The 23,177-nt window shown below is 36.2% G+C and overlaps 1 protein-coding gene across 4 annotated transcripts in view; it reads right to left on the reverse strand.

Annotated features, from left to right (window-relative positions):
- The window catches only part of VPS13C (vacuolar protein sorting 13 homolog C), a 173,700-nt gene that overhangs the window by 40,989 nt on the left and 109,534 nt on the right, over nucleotides 1-23,177 (reverse strand). For all 4 annotated transcript variants that reach the window (XM_065872278.1, XM_065872277.1, XM_065872280.1 and 1 more), the window contains 14 exons: nucleotides 22,898-23,045; nucleotides 20,311-20,461; nucleotides 17,934-18,046; nucleotides 13,974-14,143; nucleotides 12,383-12,630; nucleotides 10,783-11,012; nucleotides 9,200-9,292; nucleotides 6,219-6,584; nucleotides 5,751-5,837; nucleotides 4,277-4,432; nucleotides 3,811-4,075; nucleotides 2,795-2,955; nucleotides 1,666-1,787; nucleotides 642-936 (listed from right to left, as the gene is read on the reverse strand). In XM_065872278.1, coding sequence (XP_065728350.1) covers nucleotides 642-936; nucleotides 1,666-1,787; nucleotides 2,795-2,955; nucleotides 3,811-4,075; nucleotides 4,277-4,432; nucleotides 5,751-5,837; nucleotides 6,219-6,584; nucleotides 9,200-9,292; nucleotides 10,783-11,012; nucleotides 12,383-12,630; nucleotides 13,974-14,143; nucleotides 17,934-18,046; nucleotides 20,311-20,461; nucleotides 22,898-23,045 — 2,605 coding nt within the window. The remainder of the gene's footprint in view (nucleotides 1-641; nucleotides 937-1,665; nucleotides 1,788-2,794; nucleotides 2,956-3,810; nucleotides 4,076-4,276; nucleotides 4,433-5,750; nucleotides 5,838-6,218; nucleotides 6,585-9,199; nucleotides 9,293-10,782; nucleotides 11,013-12,382; nucleotides 12,631-13,973; nucleotides 14,144-17,933; nucleotides 18,047-20,310; nucleotides 20,462-22,897; nucleotides 23,046-23,177) is intronic.

The following is a 23,177-nucleotide window of genomic DNA, read 5'->3' on the forward strand; positions in this document are numbered from 1 at the left end:
GGCATGTACAAATTTAAAAATATTTATCATACTTCATTACTAGAAAATGTTCCCCAATATTTTTTAAGACAGTAATTATTTTTCAGTTCAACAGAAACTTGAACCAAATAATCATCACTTTAAAACAAAAAACTTTAAAATTAACTTCATAATAAATTAAGATGAAGTATTTTCTCACTGGCATTTTCCCATACTTTAGCTAAGAGAATTATACAGATAATAAGGAGACTATTATAATTATTAATTTAGAGCAGATGCAGCAGAGTTTAGTGGTGGAGAACAAGGAACCAAATTGCTTAGGTTCAAATTCCAGCTCTACTATTCATTAGCTGTGGGATCCTGGACCTGTCACTTAACCCCTCTGTGACTCAGTTTCCTCATCTGTAAAATGGGTCTAATAACAGTACCTTCTTCAGGAAGTTATTGTAAGGACTAAATATGTTAATACATGTAAAATACATGACATAGTGGCTGGCACAAAGTAGATGTTATACCAGTTTTTGCTATTATTAATGTTATTAAAGCATTACAAGTAGATGAATGTAAAACACTGACCTCAACTAAAAATACCATTAAAAAAAAAACAAACCTGAATTCACTCCATGTAATAATAAAAGTCAAACAAAATGCAAGAGGCATACCTCAAGTAAATATCTTAGAGAATATGGGAGAAAATTCCGCAAAGTGACAGTAGGGTAAAGATGAATGATGTAAGCTGGATCCCAGTCTTTCCTGTGTGTACATATATAGGTTAATTCATCAGGCACAGCAATTGTATTGACTATAAGAGGTAAGAAGTTGACTTCTGTTGACGGACACTGCAGCATGCATCTGACTTCCCTGCTCCGATGAAGTTCCTCCTTCCAGGAAATATATGTGGTGGATTCTTTGTACTGATTCTCTAAAATACCAGCTGGCTGAATGAACAACTGACATCTACAGAAGAAGAAAACAGAGTGGGAAAAACGTTTTTATTGAGAACATAAGAAAAAGAATCTCATTAATTCTTCTTGATAACTCTACAAGATAAGTACTATTATTCCTATTTTTACAGATGAGAAAAACAAGGCTAAGAAACTTGCCCAAAGTCACACAGCTGACTCATGGAGGCACCTTCTGGGAAAAAATACTCTGTAAAAAATGACAACTTAAAAAAAAAAAGTCATTTCAAATACAAAGGCAATCTAATAAAAATAAGTCTCAGAGGGCTCCCCTGGTGGCGCAGTGGTTGAGAGTCCACCTGCCGATGCAGGGGACACGGGTTCGTGCCCCGGTCTGGGAGAATCCTACATGCCTCAGAGCAGCTGGGCCCGTGAGCCATGGCCGCTGGGCCTGCGCGTCCGGAGCCTGTGCTCCACAGCAGAAGAGGCCGCAGCAGTGAGAGGCCTGCATACAGCAAAAAAAAAAAAAAAAAAAAAAAAAAAAGCCTCAGAAAATTCTAAAACATCAAGTATACAACAGGAAATTTCATCTGGTAAATTCAACAATATAAATGTATTTCTCTATATGTCTCAAAACTGGCTTTTACAGATCTTTAGATAATAAGAATTATTATTATGTAGAATATAGATATTTTACTCTTTTCTAGAATAAAGATCCTACTTCACAGAATTAAAAATATATATTATGAACCTTTTATATCAACATATTCAAGGAAGTATCTACCTATATGAATCTAAAGGAACATGGAACTCCTCTTCAGGTCTGGCTACTCCAATGCGCTCCAATAACTTCACATTCTTAACATATTTATAGATGATGAAAGCAATAGAGAAATGGTTTTTAATCTGTTGGACAAAAAAACATACAAGTTGTTTAAAAAGATGTAGACGTTCAAAAGAAAAATGTGAGCCACACACAATCACTTTTGGATCTAAAAAATTTCAAGCCCAATATTGGAAGATATTTTTATGGTAATTGAAAAGTTTTAAGATATTTAAGGAGCTATATATATATGAAACTTGATGGTTAAACAGAAGTTAAAAATTATTAGGATATTCACATGTTCATATATTACAGACTGAATTTTTTAGTGTGTATTATTATCTTTCAAATACGTATTAATCTTTGAGGATTTCAGTCATAATATTTTCCTCATTACAACCTTTTCTCAATGCACCATACAACTAAACAGAAAAGGATAGTAAAGGAAACATGAGGTAAATAAATACAATACAATCCTTCCTTAACTACAGTGTAATATAGGTTGGAGCTAATAGTAAACTGAGAGACAATGACCAAAATTGGAAATGCTTTCATTTTTATCTGATGTTATAGGTAGGAAGAAATATTCTTCTGCTGACCATATGCTGAAATCTGTAATAATGCAGAGAAAAAGAAAAATCGATAAAGCCTTAAAGGTGGAAAAAAATATTTATACAGATTAATATGCTAAAATTTTTTTCTGGGGAGACCATTTCAATATTCCTTCATACATACTTGAAAAATACAATACAAAGAGAATGGAATGTTATCCTATTTGACAACCAGCTATTACTGCAATACTCCTCAGTTCTGAATCTTTAAAGGAATAGACAAAAAGTTTCATTAAAATCATAAGTAACCCAGGAGACAACAAAAATGGGCTTTAAATTAACAACAGCATTTCATGAGACATTTAAAATGAAGAATATTACAAAAGTAAGTTGGACAGGAAATACCCAGTTCAAACTATTATTTATTTCTGAACAATCAGTACTGACCTAATGAAGTTTTATTATATTTCTATATTCAGCCAAATGATTTAATATTTCTTGATATACTTAAAGGAACACAATTCACTTTAATGCATTACCTGCAGAGGAGAACGAAGGGTAATTACTTTGTTCCCTTCAGTTGCATCAATTTGTACCACAAGTGAGTCAAAATGACTGGCATTGGGATTCCATACATTATACAATCGCCGTCCAGGTCTGGCAACAGGGACTTTTGTAACTTCTGTATATCCGTGAGGTGCTAAGTCAGAGCATAAGTGAGAAACATTCCAAATACTAATTTACCTAAATTTTTATAAGACAGATCAGGAGCAGCACCTCAAAATAATGACAAGAGTATTCTTCCTCATGACTAGAAATGCAGACTACACAAAATTCTTTTCTAAGACACAGGAGCTAACAAAGAAAGGAAACTAGTTATTATAAAATATTTTTTGACCCCAAACAACTTCTCTTGGGGTTTTAAATGTATTAAAACAAACAAAATCCAACTTGTTCCTTATTTTCTCAACTATATAACAATAAAAATCGCTTTTCTTTTTGAAATGGTGATAACTACTGTCAACATTTTAAGACTTCTGAATATAGTTATTTTCTCTCCTCACTGAACTCCAGTCCTTTCTGAAGCATACTACATACTGTACTATTGAAGCACATAGAAATAATCTAGGGCTTCCCTGGTGGCGCAATGGTTGAGAGTCCGCCTGCCGATGCAGGGGACACGGGTTCGTGCCCCGGTCCACGAAGATCCCACATGCCACGGAGCGGCTGGGCCCATGAGCCATGGCTGCTGAGCCTGCGCATCCGAAGCCTGTGCTCCACAACCGGAGAGGCCACAACAGTGAGAGGCCCGCGTACAGAAAAAAGAAAAAAAAAGAAATAATCTAGTTTTCTAAGGTAATTCTTAAATTAATCAAGTTTAATTTTCTCAAGTTTAGAGGAAGAAAACAAAAGTTTATCAACTATTTGTTTCAAGCCTTTAAAAATGTTGTCTCTCAAGGTTATCTGCAGCAAGTATTTTTCCGTATTTTATCAAAAATAAGCTGACACCAGTAATTCCAAAGATACCCTTAAAAGTAGCATAAGTATAGCATACCAAAGGTCAGAGAGAAGAGGGAGCTCTCCTGACGGCTCAGTGTAGATAGCTTCCCTTGACATGAAAGTTCCATGCTGGCATATTCCAATTCCAATTTCTGACCGGCATCAACATCACACACATCACTTTTCTCAAGGGAGCCCATCACTCTGAGATTCTGATTGGGCTGCACCTTAATGGGAACACCTACAGAATTTGTTACTGTAAAAGGTGCCCTGTCTTTTAAAGAGTAGTCAAAAGTAGAAGCAGTGCCCTCTGAAAAACCCTGAAAAGGAACACAACGGCACAATAAAATTTTTGCAAAATTCAAATTTTTTTTCAAAAACTAAATTTTAACTACACAGTTTTTAGAAACGAATGTTGATGACAAACAAAAATAATGCATACGTTTCCATTTAAAATTCCATTTGAAATAGTCCAAGCAAGAACCAAACTATGAAATAGTCCAAGCAAGAACCAAACATACTTTTGCTAAATTGTTGAAAACATTAAGACAGCTTTTGGATATTGTTATATTCATTGTATCTCCTGAAGAAATATCAACTTCTGTTTCTGGCTCAGGAAGTAGAATAAAATAATCTCCTGGCATCAAACTTTTATCCTGGACTGGATTCTTCCTTACCTACGAGGATAAATACATAGCAAATTTATTAGCCAACGAATAATAAAATTAAAATACTCTCGATAGAGTCAAGGATAAATTCTCCTAACCTTGTCACTTTGTATTAAGACTCCTCAAAAGTCTCATTTTCAAAAATATTCAGTGCTTCACCCTGACTTAGCACAAATCAGCATTCTTTCTTTCAGTGTGTAGTCCAGGCATAGGGAAATGTTTAGAGTTGTGCCATGGAAGGACTCCAAGTAAGTTACAATATTTGTCTTTTGTGCATTCACCAGAGAAAGCTATTTACCCAGTGTCACCTAATTGGTCATTTTACTTTGATGAGCACTCTAAGAGGACCCTGAAGTCTAAACTGATCCTTATTGGAAGTAACATCTGGAATTCCTTCTACTTTTTACCAGTAACACCTATAAATAAGTAATATGATAAGCTTTCAACCAGCCATCAGATTCCATCATAGTTTTCATTCTAAAGGCATTTCAAAAGTCTTATAAAACATCCTTTGTTAGCCTGACTACTCCAAAGAGAGGTAGGTCAGAAATATTACTTCTACTTTACTGAGAGGAAATTAGGACACAGGTTAAGTGACTGCTCATCTTTAAAATAAGAATCTGCTAAGTCAATTTCAATGCCTCACACTTGAGTCAAGTTGCCCCAGAGAAGTGTGCTGTGATAATTTGTGAAGGGTATAAAACTTGTGTTCCTGTTAATCTAGGAAGATGTGTTTCAGTATGTAGGACTCTGCAGTGTTCTCAGGAAGTACCATGAAGAGATGACACAAAGAATTCATGAACCAGAATAGCAGTTCTTGGATTTTTTGGTCTCTTAAAATGATTGAGGATCCCAAAGAGCTTCACTTATGTGGGTTATTATCTATCAGTATGTACTCTATGAGAAACTAAAACTGAGAAAATTTTAAATATTCACTTAAAACCAACAGTTACATGTTAACATAAATAATATTTTAATGAAAAATAACCATTAAAAATACATAGTGAGAAGACGAGTATTTACAAATCTCTTTAGTGCAAGCCTTAAGAGAAGACAAGTGGACTCACTTCTAATTTTGTATTCAATCTGCTGCAAAATTGCATAGTCTCTGGAAAATTCCACTGTATGCCCATGAGAGAATGAGAATGAAAATGATACATAATGTCTGAATATTATTATGAAAAGAATTTTGATCCCATGATCCTCTAAAAGGGCCTCAAAGATCCTGGACTACATCTTGAGAATCTCTGAACTAACATATATATATATATATATATATATATAAATGAATATACACAATGATATTATTTTATTATGATTTCCTTACAGCAAGCCTTAAATTCCATGGTCTCTTCCCCTCCACTCTCTCAATCAGTGGCTCCCATACAGCATGGGTCTCATTGTAATAATGAACCTGGAAAGGCACAGAATTATGAGAGTCTTTAAACATTAACTACATATTTCTATAACCAGTAGGAAAAAATATTAAGTAATGTTATATGCCAATAACCATTTTAACAACATACCTAAGGACACAAAGGATATTTATAAAGAGGGTGCATTTTATTTTACTCTTACTTTGCTCCATAAACCAATTATTTAGCAAAAGAACCCTTAAAAAGTAATGACCAAATAAATAATACTATACATGAATAAATTAAATGTTAGAATGTATTATCTATTCATATATATACTTGCTATGGTCATGCACACAAAAAAGCTCACTTCTTAATTCCTCCATTGTACTTTTAAGGAAGTTGCCTCTGAAGGTGGGTAATAATTCATGTGGTCATACCTCTAGTGTCATGTCAGCAAAAGCAGCCATTAGGGAAGTCCAATTTTTAATGCTTCCTGAAAACTTAGACTCCGCCAATAATAGAGGTACAGTTCGATGCCCAAGACCACATTCTAAGGTAACTTGAACTGACTGGACAACAACAGCACAATTTTCCTCTATCAGTGGAGTTTCAATGTCTCTGAAATTTTCTGTTATTTCTGTGGCCATGTCAACACCAAGAAACCAAGAGTTAAAATCACTAATAGATTTGACACCCCAAAGATGTTCCATTTCCTTAGATATATCTTTGGATTCCTCTTCTTTTGTCTTTGGAGACAGAGCAGCCATTATTGTCATCACAGTATTAAGAATTATGGGTGAAATCTTTAAAAAAGAAAGGAGAAAAAAATTTAGAATAAATTATTTCCCAGATGAGAAGAACCAATATATAACACACAAAATTTAAAGTAACTAATTAAAATTTTATATATATTAAATTAATAACTGAGGAAAACAAAAGAGAACACACAAAATCATGTGCCAAGTCAACTAACCTCAAAACAGTGATTTCTGCCCAGGTTATTCTGGAATTAAGTGACTAATGTGCATGTCAATTGTCGAAACCTACAGTTAAATCAGTTAATTCAGAGTGAAACAGTGTTATGCGAACAGAAAAATGTAGACGTGTAACTGAATTTTTCATTTTTCAACCAGCTGCATTAACTAAACCAAAGTATGTGATCCTCATCAAGATATACACACATGGTTTTCATTTGTCTTACCGACATAGGAAACCTGAGAATCACCATGGACCCCCTTTCACCCTAAGATCTGAAAATTCCACCTCCTATTATCTTTGGAGAGTATCTTTGCTCACCTCTTCATTCCAATCACTGTGCCGTAGTTCTTAGCAACGACGATGTCTTCCACGTCCTGTCAGCACCATCTCGGGCCACCCACCACATGATTTTTCTAAAACCCAAATCTGAGCATGTCATTCCTATGTTTAAAATCTTCAACAATTCCCCATAACTTTCAGGGTAAGATTAAAACTCTCTTTAGCGTAGGACACGAACTTCTTTGTGACCTGATGCCTAAGCTACCCACTGGTTTCCCAAAGTTTCAGCAATACTGGGTTAAAGAAATTAAGTGGATTCCTCTACTGTTCACTTCTCACAACCCTTACTTGTTTAATATGCTAAGGAGATATGATCACATCACCAAAAGAAGGAGCGAGTATGCAGTATTTCCCAAACTTACCTGTCAACTGAATCCTTTTCTTCGTTGTCTTATTAATGTCACCTATAATTAGTGTTCTCAGTCCTATGGCTCCACCACACCATTCTCCCCATCCACATGGGATCACCCCTCCAAGTCTTTAAAGGATTTTTCAAGCCTTTGCCTTTATGCATATTGTTGGTTCTGTCTAGGTAACCCTTTCCCTCTCTCTCCATCTAACCGCCCTCAGATATTCAAAGCTCAGTTCAAGTAGCCCCACTTCCAGACAGCTTCCCCTGATATCCTAGTCTGAGCTGGAGGCTCCTGCCTGCACCCCCAAGAGCACCTCATGCATGCCTCTAGCACTGAAAGCTGAAAGTAATCACTCATTTACTTCTTTCTCTCACATATATCACTAAGTTTTTTGAATGTAGGGACCATGTACCCTCAGTGCCTTGTACAGGACATTCTTCATACACAGTAAAGGCTCAAAAAACGTGTGCTCAATACATAAGTAAAGTGATATACAAAGAAAGACATGGAAAAACAATCCCTCAGCACCTTAACCCAGTGTCACAGACAAAATGCATGCAAATCCAAGTTTTCTCCCCATTTTGCATTTTAAGTCTGTAGAAAAGTAAATCTGTTAACAAAACACCATCTAAGACAAACCAGTAATTTAAAATATTGAGAGAAAAGTACTTTGGCGAGCAGATTGCTTTTTCAATACTACCAATGTAAGAGATTAAAAAAATTCTAATAATTTATTTCTGGCATACATCTGTCATTATAAATATTTTATAAGAGAAATAAAACATTTAATCACATAATTATTAAATTCAACCAAACTACATCTCAAATAAAAGCCTAAAAATAACATTGCAAATAAAATAAAAGCAACCTCATTTTTCCATCTTTCCTTTCCTTCTCTTCCCAATTCATCTCTGCTCTCCCCACCCAAACCCAATCTCCAACACACACACAAATACACTAGATAAAAACTATGCTGATCATTTAAAAGTGCAGTTCACCCTGAGCAACATGGATTTGAACTGCGGGGGTTCACTTATATGTGGATTTTTTTTCAGTAGTAAATACTATGGTACTACACGAGCCACAGCTGTTTGAATCCGCAGATGTAGAACCTCAGACATGGAGGAATGCAGATTCTGAGGAACCGCATATACCGAGGTCTGACTATAAAGTTAAAGCACTGCTAATCCCCGCGTTGCTCAAGACTCACCTGCGCTCTTTCAAAGAAAACAGAAACAAACATTTGCATTAACGAAAAGTGTATTTTAATATTAGAGGTTTTTATTGATTACTAAATATGTGACTAGCATAATGCTCTAGATGTGAGAGTCATCAAAAGATAAGAAAAGTAAGAATTGATTGTGGGACTTCCCTGGTGGCGCAGTGATTAAGAACCCGCCTGCCAATGCAAGGGACATGGGTTCGAGCCCTGGTCCAGGAAGATCCCACATGCTGCAGAGCAACTAAGCCCATGTGCCACAACTGCTGAGCCGGTGCTCTAGAGCCCCTGAGCCACTACTGAGCCCATGTGCCACAACTACTGAAGCCCACACACCTAGAGCCCATGCTCTGCAACAAGAGAAGCCACTGCAATGAGAAGCCCGCGCACCGCAACGAAGAGTAGCCCCCACTCGCTGCAACTAGAGAAAGCCCGTGTGCAGCAACAAAGACCCAACGCAGCCAAAAATAAATTAATTAATTAAAAAAAAAGAATTGATCTTCACCTAAATAATATGATAGGCACTAACCTTAATTATAAATTCTTCAACTTCAATATTTATATCTTCTTTTCCTGAAGCCCATGTACATTTTTTCATAAATAGAGAACAGGGCTGTAAGATCTAGAAACAAATAAATGAAGTTTACTTATGAACATGTCTTACTTAATTTGAGATCTTTAACTATAGTCTACAACTAGAAGCAAAAAGGCAAATTAAATTAGCTGAGAATCTCTTGTGAGGGCTCCTCCAAACTATAACAAGTCTATGGCCATTGGAAAGGACTTTAAGCGGTTCTGATGAATTCCTTTATGCCAAATTCTTAAGTAGTAATGCACATTTACTATTAGAAGTTTAAAATGTTTCCTTTTGCTAAAATGTCTTTTAGATGATGCCCTATGTAAAATACACTTTTAAGATATCTACAAAAATGAGCTAAGGACTATGGTAAGGTCTTACATTTGCAAAGAGGTAAATGAGGAAATGGAAATGGTATTTCATTATAATTTTTATGGTCACTAAATCACTTGAAAATGTTATTCTAAACAAATAGTTCTGTTAACTCCTTTTAAAAAAAGACTATAGTAAGGTAGGTAAATGAACAGCTTCCAGATGATTAACAACAGGTCAGTCTTGAATTTCCTTATTAGAACAGATTTCAAATCTTCAAACTCGACGATTTATTAAAACCATGAAGGCTATGTTATTAAATATCATTAAAGAAACAAATAAAATGCACCTGAACTGAATGGGGGAACTAGTGTGCATAACTTTCATTTTTAAAAAAGTAGGATGAGCTTTAAATAGAATGATTAATATAAGCCTTCTGTGACATGTCAAAAGAAGATGATCCTGGGACTTCCCCTGTGGCGCAGTGGCTAGGACTCTGCACTCCCAACGCAGGGGGCCCCCGGTCAGGGAACTAGATCCCACATGCATGCCACAACTAAGACCCGGTGCAACCAAAAAAAAAAAATAGAAGATGATCCTGCTAAAAAGAATGTTTCATGATACAGTATAGATTAAGCTTCGCACTGCACTTCTTTATTCAAGTTACTTTGTCCATGAATTTTTTTTAATTTAAAATAACACTGCAAATGAGTCACATTATATAATGATGCTCTTTAACATAAAATTATCAATTTAACATTAAAAAACATTTGGTACAGTAATAAATTTAATTAACTAAAACCACATTGTTCAACTATAATGTGAAAGCACAACTGAAGTTAATTTGTAATGAAGCAAAACATAATCTCTTTTGGGCACATGAACTAATGAATTTTTTGGTTCATTCATCCACTCACTCATTGGATATACTGTGGTGAACAAAAGCAACAGCTGAAAAGGAATGTTGATTTGTACTAAAATTCAAACACTGTTCAGCAAAAGACAGTATAATGAAAATGAGTCTGGAGACAGTCTACAGTTCTGTCACTACAGACATGGCTAAATCATTTAACATCTTTGGAATTCAACATCCTTATTTGTAAAATCTCAAGCTGGAGTAAATACTCTCTGAAGTCCTACAGAGCTCTCACATTCTGGGATTCTATGTATCAACCATATCTGCCATCCTTCAATCCAAGTTTAGAATATAAGGTAATTCTTACTGTGGTAATGTTTTCTCCTCTCTTTTCTCTGAGAAAAGGGCAAGCAAGCACTTTAAGATCTCTCACAGAAGCTTTCATTATCTGTTCGAGTCTGGATGTCGACAGACAGAGGTTACACTGGAATGAGGCTGTCAGAGCGGGAGCATCAGCCTTTGTCAGGTTGGCAACAAACACCACTTCTGGATCTGTGATCTTGGCGTTTAAAGTCATATTTGGTCTTACAGAGTCATCTGAAGAAACAAAAATAGGAACCATAAAAGTTCCAGTAAAGTAAATCTTGTCACTTGGGTACATGTTATCTGTAAGTTGCTAAGTTGCTTGTAATATCCTGCTATTATAGATATGGTGAAAGTAATATTAATATTACTTTCAACAATATTAATAATGATCGGTAAAGACTAACGATAAATGATTATTAACAAATGCTGATTACGTGGGATAATGCAATCTTGATCCCTGTTGTTAACATCATTCTCACTTTGACCTAGCAGAAACCATCTTGTTTTGAAGTTCTTTTTGTCAGAATTAACACATATATGCGATGCATGTGTGTATACGTCTGAGTGTCCTATGTTATGCTGCAGGAGCAAGGAAGGGAAAACAGGCGAGGGGAGTATCAGGAAGAGGACAGGAGACCCTGGTAAGTACACAGGCCATTATTACTTGTCTGCCTTGATTTCACCCTTAAGTCTACAGTTAGTGTCATACAATCTATAGTATAAATACATTACATGCATCTATGAATACAGAGATATCACATGATTACTGTTTAAGAAAGGTAAATGGAAAAATAAAATTCTGACCTTGCCAGTAAACGGCAGTTTTCCAATCTTGCTGAGTTGCACATTAGAGAGAAAAACGCCTGACCTTGGACAATCACAATTTAACAGAGAAAATCACTGATCTATTTGGCAATGCTGGAATAAATGGTTTATGGGTCAGGGAGTGGCACCAGCATACATGGAGACCAGACCTGCACAAACCCTCTGCTAACTTTAAGGAATCTAAGGTGATGTCCAGGGGTGTCATGTTGGGTCCTCCAATACTCCCACCCTCTGCTTTCAGCTGTTTAATTGCTCTTCAATATGATTTAATTCTTCCAAATATTTTCTTTGAATGAAAGATTCCCTTTTTATAAAACAGGCTGTATTTCTGGATGGGTAAAGAAATGTTAATGGCAGAGTTGGAACCAGAGCAGAGGTTTCCTGGTGCCTGATCCGATAGATATTTTTACTCCACCTCTCTCTTAAAAAAATCTATGCTTGGGCTTCCCTGGTGGCGCAGCGGTTGAGAGTCCGCCTGCCGATGCAGGGGACAGGGGTTCGTGCCCCGGTCTGGGAAGATCCCACATGCCGTGGAGCGGCTGGGTCCATGAGCCATGGCCGCTGAGCCTGCGCGTCTGCCAACGGGAGAGGCCACAACAGTGAGAGGCCCGCATACCGCAAAAAAAAAAAAGAAAAAATCTATGCTTACTAAGGTTTTTCTGCTGAATACATTTAAATTTGAAAGAGTAATCTTACATTCTTAATTTCTCCATTTCTCTTTTTTCCAGTTTGTAATTTTGGTAAAATACACAAGGTGACAGATAAATTCTGCTAACCTTTCTCCATCTTGATTTTTGCTAAGGCAGTCTGTCGCAGTGGAATCTGTGATTCTTTAGCCATATTTTCTGGACTCTGAGGTACAGCTTTGATAAAGAAATCTGCCACAGTCATCAGAAATTCCACACTGGCACAAACATACAGCTTGTCAAGAACAGCATCAATATGACTTCCATTCTTGTCTTGTGTGTAACTTATGTCAATCATAGAACTGTTGTTATCTTGGCCATTCTTCTTATCAATCATTCTGAAAAAATATATACATTCATTATTTTATTTCTGCTAAAAGAATTAAAAAGATTAAACATTTCCTATACATTTTAATAATTTTTCTTTCACCTTTCAGTTTCCAATCTGTGAATAGAAAACAGATCAGTGTTAACTCGAGTCTAATTAGCTAATCAGCAACCAGGACACGGTCTCCTAATCTCCACAGCAAGGTTCATGATAATAAGTAATTATAGAATATTTTATAATTATAATGTAATACTAGAAAAACAATGACTGCTGAAAGGAAGTTTGGCAATTAACAAAACACATTAATGTGGTCCCACAAAATTTAAAAGACAACCTCTTTATATTATTTTACAAAATAAAACCTCCCTGAAAGAATTTGTCTCCAAAGATCATCCTATACAACTGACTCCCAAATTATTCAATGTAATTCAAATCAGGCAGTGTTCATCAAGCGTCTGCAATGATATAATAATTCCCACACATCCTCATGTGCACTGCAAAGAGCAGGCTATGAAACAGAAGGATGGCTTTTATCACCCTTGCCTAGATTGCTACCCCAAGACATGAAATTTGCAAATCAGAAAAGCTGGTTGCATGATAGCACTCTTTCCTCATTTATTCATCTCTTAGAAAAACAAAGGGCTCAGAAGTATTCAACGGGTCCAACTTCAAGTAGCAGAATGGTTTTTCTCCAAAAAACAAGGACAAAAATATTATGCATCTCATTATTTGGGAAAGGAATAAAAATATAATTAGGCTACTGAAGTTACATGTTTCTCACTTTATAGTAGGGTGATATAAATTAATCTTTCAAAAATGAGTTGATAATGTGAAAATTAGGGATTCCATTTTTTTTTTAATCCTGTAGGGTCTTTTTTTAAGTATAGTTGATCTACTAAAACTTTTAAAGAAACTTCACAAAACTGTTTTAAAATATATAGACAAAATAAAACAAAAGAAAGATCCATAACTTTAAGGCTTTTTTGAAAAAAAGATTCTGCCTACTGTGAACAATTTAGAAAAATATATCACCAATCAACCACCCCATGTGGATTTAACTATTAAAATTCTTACAGTTTCTTAGTTCCCACATTTAAGACAATACTCTATTATTAAACTTCCTTTCATTCAAACTTTAAAGCAACTGAGCCTGAAATTAGCACTACTTCTTGATGTACTTCAAACTGAAATATGACCAAAGACGTCTTTTGATAATCCCAAGAAACAGAATCCCAAAAAAGATGATCAAAAGATCCCTTCTGACAATCTTAAGCTGAGCAATCAATGCCTGGTAGCAATGCCAAGTGCAATGTCAACCTTATACAATGTGCGGCAAATTCAGAGATGACAAACCTTGATGTTGCTCTCTCAATTCCTTCTCTGAGATCATCAAGGGTGCATGTCTTAAGTTTAATATTGACATTCATTGAGCCATCCTTAAACATCTTCCCTGAAGAGGCCATAAGATGTAGTCTGAGTTCACCAAGCCGGAAACTGTCATTATGAAATGAAAGTTTGGATTCCTGTGGTATATTTTTCAAGCAAAAGAATCAATTATCTTCAGGTGTTATGTAATTACTTTTAAACATATTTCTTAACTCAGAGGTTTAAAGCAAATCCAACGCAAGAGGGAAGAGATATGGGAACATATGTATATGTATAACTGATTCACTTTGTTACAAAGCAGAAACTAACACACCATTGTAAAGCAATTATACTCCAATAAAGATGTAAAAAAAAAAAAAAAAAAAAAGCAAATCCATACCACAAATTTTTAAAGTATGTGTGTTAAAACTGGAACAAAGAGCATGTTTGTGACTGTATGTGCACATACAAATAAATATATGTGTGTGTGCTGATCTTCAACAAGGGTTAATACATAAAAATTTCTAATTTACAATTCAATGCAAATTTTAAAAAAACCAGGAAACTGTCAATCAGTTACGCTAACTTACAAATATTGGGTTGGCCAAAATGTTCGTTTGGTTAATGAATACATTGTTCAATAAACTTCTTGGTGAAAATGAAAAAGGTCTTTTATTTTTACTTAAAACCAAACAAACTTTTTGGCCAACCCAATATTTAATGAGCTCTTCTGTAAAACACTCTGTGAGAGAAACTAAAGGCTTTATGAGAAAGGATAAGACATGGTAGGTGATCTCAGTGAGCTTATACTCTAATTGAAAAAATACAATAGAAATACATTACAAGGAACATCCCAAGGAGATGCTGTAAGTTGTAAATAATTAAAAAATGATATATCGTCACTTATTTATTCATACTTATATCTTCCCATATTCCACAAAGGATATTAAGTGATTAGGTAAAGAATATAAACAGCAAGAGCTCATAGGGTCAAAGAGATCATTGTGGGCTGGGAAAAATTCATGAAGAAGGTTGAGAACTAACTGAGCTTGAGAGACTGAGTTGAATGAGATAGGCTATGAGGGGTAGAAGACATTCTAGATGGGGAAAAAACATGAGCAAACAATTCAAGATGCTCTGAGGGCACAAGGTACACACTGGCATCTTAGGCTTAAATATTCCAATAAAAGAAAGGTAGTGAATGATGTCTGGAAAGAAATGTGGAGGTCTAATCGTGGTCTCAGATCCTAAGCCAAATATTTAAACTTTAAGGAAAAAGGACCTCAATCTTTATAACCAACCAAAAAGAAAAAAAACCAAAAATTCGGGGAAGTAAAGATGATCAGTTCAGTCATAATTGCTCACTATAGACCATGACATTGATAAAAGGGTACTGGTGATGCGCAATTCTTGGCACACTGGTTATAACTCCCTACCTTCTCTCACTCAAAAGAGTACAAGGCATGTAAGTGGGTCAGAATGAAATTATTATTGGAAAACTTGGAATGCCTTTAATTTATAAAAACGTAAATAGTTCACAAACTTGTGATCTGTAACTATTAATAGAAATGACCAGTGACACGTCTACTGATCACAATATAATAGCGTTTGTGATATGGTTACTGATGTAGACAATTTGGAGCCAATGAATTTTTCTAATAAGTTAAAATTCACATAACACTGAATGCTTTCTAAGTAGAATGGGAAGTTGTAAACGGCTACATAAGATTAACTGAGGAAACTGACTTGTGCCAATGTCTAGGATGCATGAAAGGAAAAGGAGCAACAAACAAGGAAGCCACTGCAGTACTGTGTGAGCTAAGAAGTTTCAAATAAAGCAGCAGTGAAAACTGCCAGGAAAGAACAAATGTTCACTCAAAGAAAAAACTGACAGTACTCTATCTAAATGAATAAAGAAGGTCTACAAAGAAGTAAAAGAAGACACCAAGATTCTAAGGCTGAGAAACCAGTAGAACAATAGTACCTTAACTGAAATGAAGAATCCATTTAACTGTTCATTTTCCATTACGTCATTTTCTGATCTTTTTCTTAACATTAAACATTAGAAATTAAGGCAGTCAACTCACACCAGTCAGAATGGCCAACATTAAAATGTCTACAAATAACAAATGCTGGAGGGGGTGTGGAGAAAAGGGAACCCTCCTACACTGTTATAGAAACTGGCACAGCCACTATGGAAAACAGTATAGATGTTCCTCAAAAAACTAAAAATAGAGTTGCCATATGATCCAGCAACCCCACTCCTGGGCATATATTCAGACAAAAATATAATTCAAAAAGATACATGCACCCCCATGTTCACAGCAGCACTATTCACAATAGCCAAGACAAGGAAACAACCTCAATGTCCATCAACAGATGAATGGATAAAGAAGATGTAGTACATGTATACAATGGAATACTCCTCAGCCATAAAAAGAAGGAAATAATGCCATTTGCAGCAACATGGATAGACCTGCAGATTATCATATTGAGCAAAGTAAGTCAGGAAGAGAAAGACAAATACCATACGATATCACTTATATGTGGGATCTAAAGTATGACACAAATGAACGTATCTACGAAACACAAACAGACTCATAGATAAAGAGAACACACTTCTGGTTGTCAAGGAGGAGGGAAGGATTGGGGAGTTTGGGATTAGCAGATGCAAACTATTATACACAGGATGGATAAACAACAAGGTCCTACTGTACAGCACAAGGAACTATGTTCAATATCCTGTGATATATTATAATGGAAAAGAATATAAAAAAAGAATATATATATGTATAACCGAATCACTTTGATACACAGCAGAAATTAACACAATACTGTAAATCAACTATACTTCAATAAAATTTGGAAAAAAGAATGAAATTAAGGCAGTCCATTGCACAAATGACAGACACGAGCCCAAGGCCCAACAATAACAATGTATGAATATTGTATAACGTTTAGAAAATATGAAACATAAGAAAACATATAAATGGACATAAACAACAGATATAATACTTACAATCAGCGCATATTATGGGTGCCATATGTATGAGTATTATGAGATATTAATTGATAAAATCAAAAACATTTATTAGAAGATACTACCTATATAATAAAAAAATAGCTTTCTAAAATATCTATTACACATTATGTGGTTCAAATCATAATGGCACTAGACCCTGGTTCCTCAATTCACTCATCAGTATCCTTAATATGTATCTACTACATATAAAATTTATTCATGAGAAACATAATTAATGTTTATATATCATGGATAATCACGAATTTAAAAATAATCCTCTAAGGTTCCAAAGCCACTACTAAATTATTTTCCTTAGTTAAATATGCATATATATCTAACTATGTAATAAAATTGTACATATAATTAATTACTCATATATAAAATTCTTCTCCTAGAGATAGGTTGTGTTTTAGTGCTGATATTGCTTGGAAAAAAGTAAGAACTTTTCCTTGGTCTAGTAAGATTAAAAACACTGGTACTTCCCTGGTGGTCCAGTGGTAAAGAATCTGCCTTCCAATGCAGGGGAGGCAGGTTCAAACCCTGGTCGGGGAACTAAGATCCCACATGCCACGGGGCACCTAAGCCCACGCGCCTCAACTACTGAGCCCACAAGCCTCAATGAAATAGCCCGCATGCAGGGCTTCCCTGGTGGCGCAGTGGTTGAGAGTCCGCCTGCCGATGCAGGGGACGCGGGTTCGTGCCCCGGTCCGGGAAGATCCCACATGCCGCGAAGTGGCTGGGACCATGAGCCACGGCCACTGAGCCTGCGCGTCCGGAGCCTGTGCTCCGCAACCGGAGAGGCCACAACAGTGAAAGGCCCGCATACCACAAAAAAAAAAAAAAAAAAAAGAAAAAAATGACAACATTCTAAAATTGAATATCAAGAGCTAAAGACATATTCCTAGATGCAAACATTAACTACATACCTGGTGGGGATCACTGTTATAAAGTATAATAGAAAGAGATTCAAAGTGAAAGTCAAACTGGAGAGTGACATTCTGGTCCAAAGAAAGCTTTGAGTCTGTCCCATCTTCTTGTTCTGAGGGTTTAAACATAAATATGAAAATTAAAAAGCTTTTAAGTATGTATATGATTTTATACAAATTTTAAAAGCTAAGATTCTAAATTTATATCATATTTTCAAGGATTCTTTAAATCATTATGAGACAATTAACAAAAATGGCATGTATTCCATATATATTTAATACAAGGCAAAGTGATAGAGCCAGACTATCTACATTAAAAATAAAAAGAGAGGGGCTTCCCTGGTGGTGCAGTGGTTGAGAGCCTGCCTGCCGATGCAGGGGACACGGGTTCGTGCCCCAGCCCAGGAAGATCCCACATGCCGCGGAGCGGCTGGGCCCGTGAGCCATGGCCGCTGAGCCTGCACGTCTGGAGCCTGTGCTCCGCAACGGGAGAGGCCACAACAATGAGAGGCCCGTGTACCGCAAAATATATATATATAAATAGATAAATAAAAATTAAAATAAAAAGAGAGAGGGCCTTGCAAAGAGTATCAAGACAACTTTTTTAAAAAAGCCCATCCAGAGCAAGACTACTTCATTATAGTTTATAATTATCAAAGCATTTCACATAACTGGTTACAAGCCATTCTCAAGAGATTATGAAATTGGAGGTAGAGAAAAGTAAAATACTTTGTCCTACAACAGACAGCCAGTCAGTAAAAGATCCTCTGCTAGTGTAGTTCACGTCTCACTATCTTTAATTACCTATATCACCCAATCCATTACCTTTACAAGAAGAACAGAATGTAATTCAAAAGCAGAGTCGAGGGGAGCTCAAATATAATTTGGGACAGAGAGCCTTTGGAATTCTGAGGTGAAAGAGACTTAAATAATTCAGTCTCTCCCCTCATCTTTAGGCAGAAACTTTTTAGACAAAGAACAATACATATTGCTTTCAATCACTCTTACAAAGTGATTCTGCAATCTCTTTTGGAGATTGATTCTATTCTTTTTGTCATTTATAGGAAAGTCTATTCTTACTGTACAAGTTACTGGAAGAACAAACACTGCATAACTTTAACCAGATAAAGGCTTCTCCAAGTTGGAAAGCTCTAGGGTTTTTTTCCTTTACCTTTCCTGAAAATAATTTACATTCCAATCTTCATCATCTTTGTAGCTTTTCCATCTGAACTCACAAGTTTTCCCAAGTACCACATTAACTGTATAGCCTGAACCAGAGACACGAATTGACCACAGCTGAACATAATGAGATCCTTAATCACATAAAGCTTGCCTGCTGCAGTTTATTCATGTGTACATAGTTCCTGTCTAACCGGAGCTACAGCCTACTTATCTAGCATCTGTCTATACAGTGGCATGAACTTAACCTGGGAGAAGATGCTGACCTCACTAAACTCATGTAGTACTCATAACTATCCTGAATGAAAAACCTTATTTTTCACACTGCTCTAGTCATTTGTTTTGTGATTTCAAAACACACCAGACCTAACTATAGGTGAAGCAGTGCTGGTACAGTGTTATTAACTGGCGGTTTTACCGACTGTTGTCATAAGTAACAGCCGATGACCTGAGCATTATAAAAGCACAGCAGTCTGGGGCCATTTATTACATGGAAAAGGAACACTTCATCTCTTTTTAGCCATGGAAATATTAACCTATTCACAGTCTAAAATAAAACATATGATATTCACATAACGATTTTAAATGATGAAAAGAGTGCAATTATAAAATTATTCTATATAATTGTTCAAGAAAGCAAAAAGAAACCTTATATTTTAAAAAAATTATCTTTTAAAAATGGCTGAATTTAAAAGGTTCAGAGCTTTTGAAAGATTCAATTTTAATAATCTGGGAAACTCCCTTATGTATCTGACTATCACACTCCCCAGTGAAGCCAGATAAGTAATGCTGTTACTAAACAAGAATACCTTCCTTTTTTATGGACCAGTCACCTGAGTATGACACCAAGGTCCTTTTCTCTCAATTAGTTTTGGACCTTACTATGCTACATGCCTACTTTGCTTTTTCTCAAAGTACACCCCCTCAGTGTCCCTTATATTGGACAAATTCACCTTTCACAAATAAAGGGCAAATATGCACCATGCAGGCGATAAGAGGTGGGCCCTCCATTTAGAGCAATGAGCCTATCTCCTTCCCCTGGGAGCTTCAAGGCAGCCCCAGCTGATTTTCCACAGCAAATAATACAATGCTGGATCATTCACACCACATTATGCTGGACAACTAAAAACAACAGTAAATATGGCATTAATACTGATTCTTCTCTATAATCAAAGCAAAAATCTCCATCAATTTATACCTTTAAGGTGGTCAGGTCTACTGGAAACGTCTTTTCTTACTCTTATCGCCTCCTGGGTAGACTGTGTAGGGCTTGGCTGTGAAGAAGCTTCTCCAACATTCTCTACCAAAATTTTCATTAAAACTGTTAAGTCATCTTTACTGAGAGCAACCTAGAAAGCAACAATAGGCTGTTGTTAATACAAAGTAATAAAAAATGCAAAATATAATATCTATGTCTTAATTTATGGTCCCTCAAATTAACTAATTGTACATCTAACTAAAAAAAAAAAAAAAGCAAGTTCTGACCATGAATACCAGGATAAAAGTATTTCATCTTGTACAGTATTAGACATTACTCCTGTGTGTAAACACGCATCTGCCTCCACTCATATCCAAGCCCCTACTTCCGGTACTCCCTTCTTCCTGCCTTAACTGCTACTATCTATCTTGTCCTGTTCCTGGACCTGTGTCCCTCTCCCCTCTCCCTAGTTCCTCATCTCCATTCTGCTTCTCTCTCTTTACATCCACTACTGGATTTTTCCTCCACATTATTTACTCTCCTCCAAACTCAATACAGGAAGAATGCTGTTCAGTTTCCAGTCTCTACCAAGAAGAAGAAAGATGCTCTCCTGCAATGCAGTTTTTTTTTTTAGATTTATTTATTTTTGGCTGCATTGGGTCTTCATTGCTGCGCACGGGCCTTCCCTAGTTGGGGTGAGCAGAGGCTACTCTTCATCGCGGTACGTGGGCTTCTCATTGCGGGCCTTCCCTAGTTGGGGTGAGCGGAGGCTACTCTTCATCGCGGTACGTGGGCTTCTCATTGCGGTGGTTTCTCTTGTTGCAGAGCACCAGCTCCAGGCGCACAGGCTTCAGTGGTTGCGGTTCACAGGCTCTAGAGTGCAGGCTCAGTAGTCGTGGCACACGGGCTTAGTTGCTCCGCGGCATGTGGGATCTTCCCGGACCAGGGCTCGAACCCGTGTCCCCTATATTGGCAGGCAGACTCTTAACCACTGTGCCACCAGGGAAGTCCCTAACTCAAGTTTCTTAATCTTTAAAATAGGAATAATATCATCTACCTCATGGGTGGCTGCATAACAACATGAAGCTGCTAGAACAAACAAAGATGCTACTGGCTGCTAAGATCCATTAAACCTTTTAATCCTTCCATCTCTTGTACACTTCCCCTACACATATAGTGGTCCAAAAGGCCTTTTTCAAGTACCTAAACACAAATTCACACAGACACATTCATAGCACCTTTTCTTCTGAACATCAGAGTACCCTATGTCCCCCAAATTAGGTCCCAATCACCAAGGAAATTGCCTGATTCCCAGCCTAAATGAAACTGGGGAGATATTTTAGCAAGAGACAATGACCAGAGATTTCTTATCTGCTCCAAGCCCTAGTCCTCAGATAACAGATATCACTTTAACTCCCTAGGACTTCTTTGTATACTCATTCCCACTTGTGACACCAACCAAGATATCACAGCTGCCTGAAGAACAGCTAACTTCACCACCTCCTAATATTTGAAAAGGATCAAATATTAGCTCTGAGAGCTAATCTTAGCAAGGGAGAATTTAAGAGAACAGTCTCATATTCCAGAATAGAAAAGTCTCTATCAATACCCTGAACAGATGTTCTTCTTCATAGATCATATCTACTCATACTACAGATAGGGATCTTTCATTCCTACAACAAACTTCAATTTTAACATCTTCCCTAGTAGGACTCTGCTCCTTTGACCCTTCTTGTTTAATCTTAGAACTAACTCTGAAATAATCACAGACATCAGAAACCACTAAACTACTAAATTTTTATTTGTCTTTCACACATTCTGTTTAGCCACTCCCTCCCTTTCCCTATCCCCTACTGTTTGGCTTCAACAGTTTCACCCACAGGCGCACTAGAACCGTAAGATTCCTACACTTCCACGACCATCTTCGACCAGTATCATCTCTTCCTGTGAGCCTACATATGACCTGCTAACTACAGTATTAAAAATATTGCTGTTTACTTGGTGCTTTGTGACCACCTGTGGGGGGGGATAGGGAAGGTGGGAGGGAGACACAAGAGGGAGGAGATAGGGGGATGTATGTATATCTGATTTACTTTGTTATAAAGCAGAAACTAACACACCATTGTAAAGCAATTATACTCCAATAAAGATGTTTAAAAAAAGTATTGCTGTTTATATGCTTACCAAATAAACATATTCACCTATTGAAAATGTCCACTTTTCTATAAAAGAGTGCTTCTATACATTAAAAATACTACTAAGGTGCTTTGAATGTGGTATCTAAATATCACTTTACTGTGTCTTATAATTTAACTGCCTTAAAACTTTAATAGAATTTTCTAAAATTACTAATAATATTTTCTGTAGACTCCATAGCTTTTAACCTCAGAGTTCTTGCTTGGTTTTACCAAATATCCAATTAATGTGAAATAAAGAAAAGTGTGGGAAACTAGGATAACTTCATTTCCAGTTAACAAAGCATTCCCTTTAAAAATGTATTATCACTTCTGATGTCCACTTGAACTACACTGTGATCAACGATAAAAGCCTATCTAGCAATTTTCATGTATTTTATACATATACTTACCTGCATAGGTTTTAGTTTTCCTTTTATCTCCATCCCTGGAATTTTCACATACCATGATGCTGCTAAATTTCGATGTATGGATAAAAGCATGTTGACTGGTTTTAAAATTTCAATGTCATGCTGTGGTAAGCCAGCCTGCAAAATTGTTCTGAAAGATAAATAATAATTTATTTTACATTTCTAAAATCTACATTTTAAAATGAAGACTATCATACTGTGTAACAGTTTCCACGGAGCATTTTTCTAAACACTAAAGGCTGCTATCAGAGTTCTTTTAGAA

This window comes from Phocoena phocoena, chromosome 2 (assembly GCF_963924675.1).
Source record: "Phocoena phocoena chromosome 2, mPhoPho1.1, whole genome shotgun sequence".
Taxonomy (NCBI): domain Eukaryota; kingdom Metazoa; phylum Chordata; class Mammalia; order Artiodactyla; family Phocoenidae; genus Phocoena; species Phocoena phocoena.